Source organism: Temnothorax longispinosus, chromosome 4, assembly GCF_030848805.1.
Source record: "Temnothorax longispinosus isolate EJ_2023e chromosome 4, Tlon_JGU_v1, whole genome shotgun sequence".
Classification (NCBI taxonomy): domain Eukaryota; kingdom Metazoa; phylum Arthropoda; class Insecta; order Hymenoptera; family Formicidae; genus Temnothorax; species Temnothorax longispinosus.
Genome location: NC_092361.1, coordinates 16,755,897 through 16,761,973, shown reverse-complemented (window position 1 = coordinate 16,761,973; position 6,077 = coordinate 16,755,897). Strand labels below are relative to the sequence as shown.

Sequence of the window (6,077 nt, the reverse complement as noted above, 5' to 3'; positions counted from 1 at the left end):
GACACGCTCGTCGAGAGACGAGCGTGTTGTGCTAGAAGAATTTAGCGCGAACTCTTTTCGAACGTTATTTTATTTCTCTTTTATTTTCCGGATACGTGGAATTTCTGTAACGTTCATGAATTTGTCGTTAAAGATTTAGAGGCGAAACTTATAATTTTATTATTATTTTTTGTTTAACTCTACTTTTATGTATGCAGATTTTTATTGAATTTTTCCTAGCGAGTTTACAACTGTATATTGTATGTGTGTAATCACTTTTGGCAGATGCGCGCAATACGTATACATGATGGAACTCTTTGAAAAAGAAAAAAAAAGATCTCTATGTAAATGGACACACGGTCGCAATATTGTACAATGTCCGTGCCGCAATCCGAATTGAGAGGGACGGAGAGGAAGGAGGAGAGGAGAGATATCAGTATCGCATAGACGTAAAAACGTTTACAGACATAATTTCGCTGAGGGCATCTCGATTGTAACAGGATTTTCTATGTGATATTTAAATTAATTTATGTTAATTTAAACTATCCTTATTATACCGGACATTATATGGAGCGTAATCACGAATCTAAGAGAGAGAGAGTGAGTACCCGTCGCCTCTCCGTGGCCACGAGCAATTTCGTTATATCCGTTCTATATTTGGATGTCGTTCGAGCGATCGAATATCGAATTTGAGCGATGATATTTCGTACACGTATCTGCAATTTGTTAAAAACATAGTTTTATAGTAAATAAAGAGGATTACGAGAAAAGCAGATGCATTCTTACGTCGAGAAACGTTATTGTAGCAAGTTGTAGAATCGAAGGTCCAAAAGATTATTGAAAAACTGGATTTTTTAAAATTATTTCAATGTGTCGCAAATATTTTCTACGACGCGATATGCAAATGGCTGATAACTTGTAAAATATTCATAGAAAAATGGCCTAGAATTATGTTATTCAACGCATCAACAATATCTCAATTTTTATTAATGTTTACAAAATTAACGTATAGGAATAACAGAACGTGAAGATGCAATTGAAATATTTCAATGATCAAAGATACAAATAATCCGCCTCCAATGAGTGCGCTTCTAATGTAAAATATTAGATTACGTTTGAATAACAAACTATTAATTTTTTATTATTTAATTAGCCCAAACTACCCGGCGTTGCCCGGGCTTCTTATATCTGGAATGCCAGCATTTGTAGAAATGTAAAAATGAAACAATAACATATTGACATTAATTAATATCCTTACTTATATAATAAATGCACTAAACTTAAATTGTTAAAAAGTGTTTAGAGGATGATATTAGGGCAGGAGAGGTGAGGTGTCTAGGTTTCATATTTTCCGCAGCGGTCTAATAGAAAGTAAAGATTCAAAATTTGGGAAGGTCAAAGGGTTACAGATATTCAAATTTATATATAGATTCTCATTTGCGAAGCGCTATATGGAAAGTTGAGATATCGCGAGGTCAAATTGCAAAACATCAGGAAGATACATAAGACGAAAGTCGATCTCGTCACGTTTTTCCCCCGAGGAGAGAGAGATTTAATTGTTATTCACGTCCGAATAAGGCGGAACGAAATTTATTGACATCGTTGTTGACACCGGCACGGCGGCGATCGCAGCGATATGCGATATTGACGATATATCGGGTTCGACGTTGCGCTGACATAGGCGCTGACATATCCTATCAGCGAGGACATACTCTTGACACATGCCACGTCATGTTATTAATTGTCGTTGGCGTTTATCGCGTGGCCGCTTTCCTCGGCTCGTCCCTAACGGAGTAGCGCGGGTCTGCGCGTGGAATGACGACGCGTGGACGACGACAGACGAGTCGTCGATCATGGGCAGCAAGATCTTGCCGTGCTTCGTGTCCGGAGTCATCGTCAAGGGCTTCGGCAGGGGCTCGAAGGCGCTCGGCATCCCGACAGGTACTATCCTTCGTCCTGCGAACAATCCATTCCCGCGGATCGAACAGCCGCCGTGGCACGTTCGAACCAGCGGTCTATAACCCCACGGAACAGCTGAAACGCCGAGTATCGATTGTAACCATTGTGACGTATCAATATCGACAGTAACGTTCGACGAGACAGTTTCTCTCTATTGTTGAAAAGCGGCGAGCAAGCGTGTTTTTTTTTTTTTAATTCTTTTCCGTTATTTAGGTCACGATTGAAACCTGCGTCATATGCGCGTACCGTTCGAAGCACGCCTCGCTAGAGGTTAGGATCCTTTTTTGCTTTTTTCTGCAGGCTTTTTTTACCGGCAGTTACGAAATGATTAAATCCTTTTGTTTCAAATGCGCTTCCCGCACTTGATCGTGCCCCTTCTCTTTCTCTCGCCCTCGAGATCCCCGTGGTGCTGTCACGTGCGAGACGCGACGTGATATTTTAAGGAATAAAATAAATAGAGAAACTCTCTGTCCCTCGCGATGAAACTTTATTGAAACGACTGACATACACAGATCTGGCGAGAAACGATCGATGCTCAAGTATTGAGTTGAGGCACGTTCGCCGCGACAGACAAGAACTATAAAAGCCCGTTTAAAGCTCAGACTATCTTTTCACTTCTTGAGGAGGCGGAACTTTGTTAAATAATAATCAATAGCGCGACGTGTCCTAATACTAGATGGTAACAATTGGCGCGATTACGACAAGGGGTTTTGTTGCATTTCCCCCAAGGAAAAATACGAGTTGAATGAAAATCGAAATATGCGAGAAAATGAGTTTTAATTGATAGATATTTCCCTTTAAATGAAGGCGTTTCGGGAAAAGATTCGGAAAGTTTTTAAATTATTAAAGATTGTAAACACATTAAATTCCGCCAGTTGGATTAGTCACTGGATTAAGTTAATCCGAGTTGACGTCATCGTAAGATAAAAGTTGCGCTCTCGTACCTTGTTTAAAACACCGCACGAGTAGGAAATTTTTCAAATGTGGCATCCTTCGAATCTTAAATTCTCTCTCGTTACAGCATTTTTCATCATTTATTTTTCAATTATGATTCAAGAATGTATTATATATCATGCAATTATATAATTTGCATTTAATTTGTTGGCAATCTGCAGTTTTATACATATATATAATTTTAATCTTTTCTTTTAAAGGTAAAAAATGCAAAAATACTCCGTGTTTATTATGACGCCACATTTGACTGTCAATGAGATTTTATTTTCTTTTTTGATATTGACGCAATCAAAATCTGTATTTGGAATCGATATCGAATGGAATGTCAATATGGAAAAAAATTTGCAGAAAATTTACACGTTTCTCTTTTCTTTTGCAAATATTAGCTAATCTCCCGGAATCCGTGGTCAGTGCTTTGCCGGAGGATTTGAGTACTGGAATTTATTATGGTTGGGCGTCCTTACATGGAGGAATTTATAAAATGGTCGCAAGCATAGGATGGAACCCGTATTATAAGAATGAAAAAAAGTCAATGGTATGAAACATAATTTCCAAATATAAAAGACTGAATTTTCTGCTAATTCAATTTAACATAGCTCAATTATCCTAAATTATATTATAGCTGTATACAGTAGATATATATCACTATTTAAACCGTTATAAAATATTTTATTAGCTCTAGAAAACTCTTTGTTAAGTAAATTTTACTGTGTTTAAGTAACAAAGTGAAAAAATTATATTTATTTTGCAGGAAGTTCATCTGCTACATAAATTCCAAGATGATTTCTACGGTGAAAAGCTCAGGGTTATTATTGCCGGATACATAAGACCAGAAAGAGATTTTTCTTCCTTAGGTAACATGAAATATGTGTAAATAAATTACTATTCTTTCAAAGTAATTTAAAATTTAAAATATCTTATTTCAAGATTGTTATCACTAAAGAACGATTTTGTGTTACTTATTTTTGCAGATGAACTCATCACAGAGATCAAGAATGATATTGCAATCGCAGAACATCAATTAGAAGAACCTGTTGTAAATAAGCTAAAGAATGACGACTTTTTAATGATTAATAAAGCAAATCACTAATAAGAAAAATGTAAATTTTTATCTGACAAAATTATAAAAGAAATATTTTTATTACTTTGGTTCCAGTGCACATATTTATTAAAATACCTATATCAATATGTAAGTATTGTTACAGTGTTGGGAGAAATAAAATTAAGATTAATAATAAATTTAGAAAAAATGTAACAAATAATGTAACAAAGGTCTCCACGTGCTTCTAGAAATACATTCCTCATAAGACTCATTATTCTTGTACACAAATGTAGAAATATCCTTTGCGCCGATTGTGACTTCGAAAACTACTTCAGGATATAAGATAAAATGTAAGATAAACCTTGATATAAGATAAATCCTTTGGGATCGAACCTGAGACCCTACCAAAGGTACGAGTCACCGCTTTCACACAGCACCACGTCATCCCAGAAAAAAAATGTAGAACGGTACCCTTTACCATTTTTCGTGTCATTCTTACGCAAGGGCTATGCTAATTTTCTTTATCGTCCGAATTTTTTTGTATGCATATATACTGTCTTGTAAAACAATATGGGGTGGCTCCGTGTAAGAGCGATTGACTCATAGTTGACTCCTAGTTTCAATCTCTGCCATCATCTCATGTATGCTTTGGTTTTGTAAGAGGATGATTAGAAAATTGAACGTTGTGTGAGTGACAATGGTAAGCTATTTTGAAAACCTATATTTCATTAAGATAATAAATTTGGAAACAGCATAGATAATTGTTTCATAATTATATTCATAAAATTACATTCTTAATTATATATAATACATAAGAAAATCAGAAAATACTATATATTTACACACAAATACAAAATTGTTTTACAATTCTATAAACAGATTATATGATATTGAAAAAGTTTTGATACGAAAATATAAATGTAAAAAGCATATGTAAATATATGTCTTCACCAGTTCCTCCATTTTCAGATACGATCGACAAATGCGATGACTATTGATCCAAATTAATCTAAATGATTTCATTCTTTTTTTTATATTTTTTTTATTCTTATAATACGAGTTGCTATACTTGCAACTATTTTATAAACTTTTTCATGCAAGAATGCAATCATAATAAATTTCAATATTTAAATCCTTCAGCAAAAGACTGACTATAATTCTGGAGATTGACTGATGACATTTCATATTTGTTTCATAATTCCATGAAGGCTTCTATACAAAAGAAATGTAAGTTAAAAAACCCCATTTTGAGAAAAACGACTTTTTAACAGTAATTGTCGAATTACTAAAATAAAACATAGACGCGGGTCATCGTGTCTGCATTCAAGTGCTCACAGGTGCAAAGCGAAAACGACCGTGGCTGATGAAATCGATCTTGGATCGGATCGAACGAGAAATTTGTCTTGTGGCAGTAAGAAACGAAAATGATATTATGCGTTTCAATAAGAAATATAATTTTTAGTATAATTATTTTTTATACCTTATTCCGTGTGTATTCTTTTAAGCTAGAATGTCTCTTGTGAATGGAATAGAGCACCATTTTTATAAATTAAATTTTTCAATTTTTCCAAAACGTTAAAAACATTTTTTTTTTTCTAATAAATTCGAGATTAAGTGACCCAACTGGCCAATTCATATTTATTTGACTCACGACGTTTCGACCACGATCTGCTGGGGGTCGATTACGGTTCTTGAAACGAAGTGAAAATTACAAAAGTGAACAGATTTACTAGATTTCGACCAATGATCGCGTATAAAGCAGGGTCTAATCAACTAAATCTTAAAAAATTGTATATGAAATAGGGGTAAAAAAGACTGAAAAATATGATTTTCGCTGAAAAATATAATAAAATTAGAAATAGATCGGTATCTCCAAATTTGCGGAAGTTAAAGCATAAACGAACATTTCTATAAAAATTCAAAATTTTATTAAAAAAGAACCCCTTGATTTTATTAGAAATTTTTATTAATTCTATTATATTCTTCAGTTTTTTCTACCCCTATTTCATATATAATTCGTTAAGATTTGGTTGATTAGTTCTGGAGTTATAGAAATTTCGGTAAATTTGGCACATACATACACACATACACATACATACATACAGACATTTTTTAAAATTGCAATTTATCGACCTGAACACAT

At 34.2% G+C, this 6,077-nt stretch overlaps 1 protein-coding gene and 1 non-coding gene across 3 annotated transcripts; one reads left to right on the top strand and one right to left on the bottom strand.

Moving 5' to 3' along the window:
- The first annotated feature begins 896 nt into the window (after positions 1-896).
- On the top strand, positions 897-4,205 carry Rfk (Riboflavin kinase). Of its 2 annotated transcripts, none has more exons than XM_071776407.1 (4): positions 897-1,920; positions 3,279-3,427; positions 3,644-3,762; positions 3,864-4,205. In XM_071776407.1, exons 1-4 carry the CDS (start codon positions 1,701-1,703, stop codon positions 3,865-3,867), a joined length of 492 nt encoding a protein of 163 aa, XP_071632508.1. In that variant the 5' UTR covers positions 897-1,700; the 3' UTR covers positions 3,868-4,205. The 2 variants fall into 2 exon arrangements, with proteins under 2 accessions (XP_071632508.1, XP_071632507.1); XM_071776406.1 differs by having other exon boundaries at positions 1,184-1,920; positions 3,644-3,746.
- A 182-nt stretch (positions 4,206-4,387) lies between these two features.
- Positions 4,388-4,488, bottom strand: LOC139812483 (U6 spliceosomal RNA). Its single transcript, XR_011731876.1, has one exon. It is a non-coding gene; the product is annotated as a U6 spliceosomal RNA (small nuclear RNA).
- Between the last annotated feature and the right edge of the window lie 1,589 nt (positions 4,489-6,077).

Excerpts from the sequence above, each read along its gene's own strand:
- Rfk (XM_071776406.1), top strand. The coding sequence starts at position 1,701 with ATGCCACGTCATGTTATTAATTGTCGTTGGCGTTTATCGCGTGGCCGC. Across the intron at positions 3,428-3,643 it reads AGAATGAAAAAAAGTCAATG|GAAGTTCATCTGCTACATAA; the intron begins GTATGAAACATA and ends TTTATTTTGCAG. Across the intron at positions 3,747-3,863 it reads AAGAGATTTTTCTTCCTTAG|ATGAACTCATCACAGAGATC; the intron begins GTAACATGAAAT and ends TTATTTTTGCAG.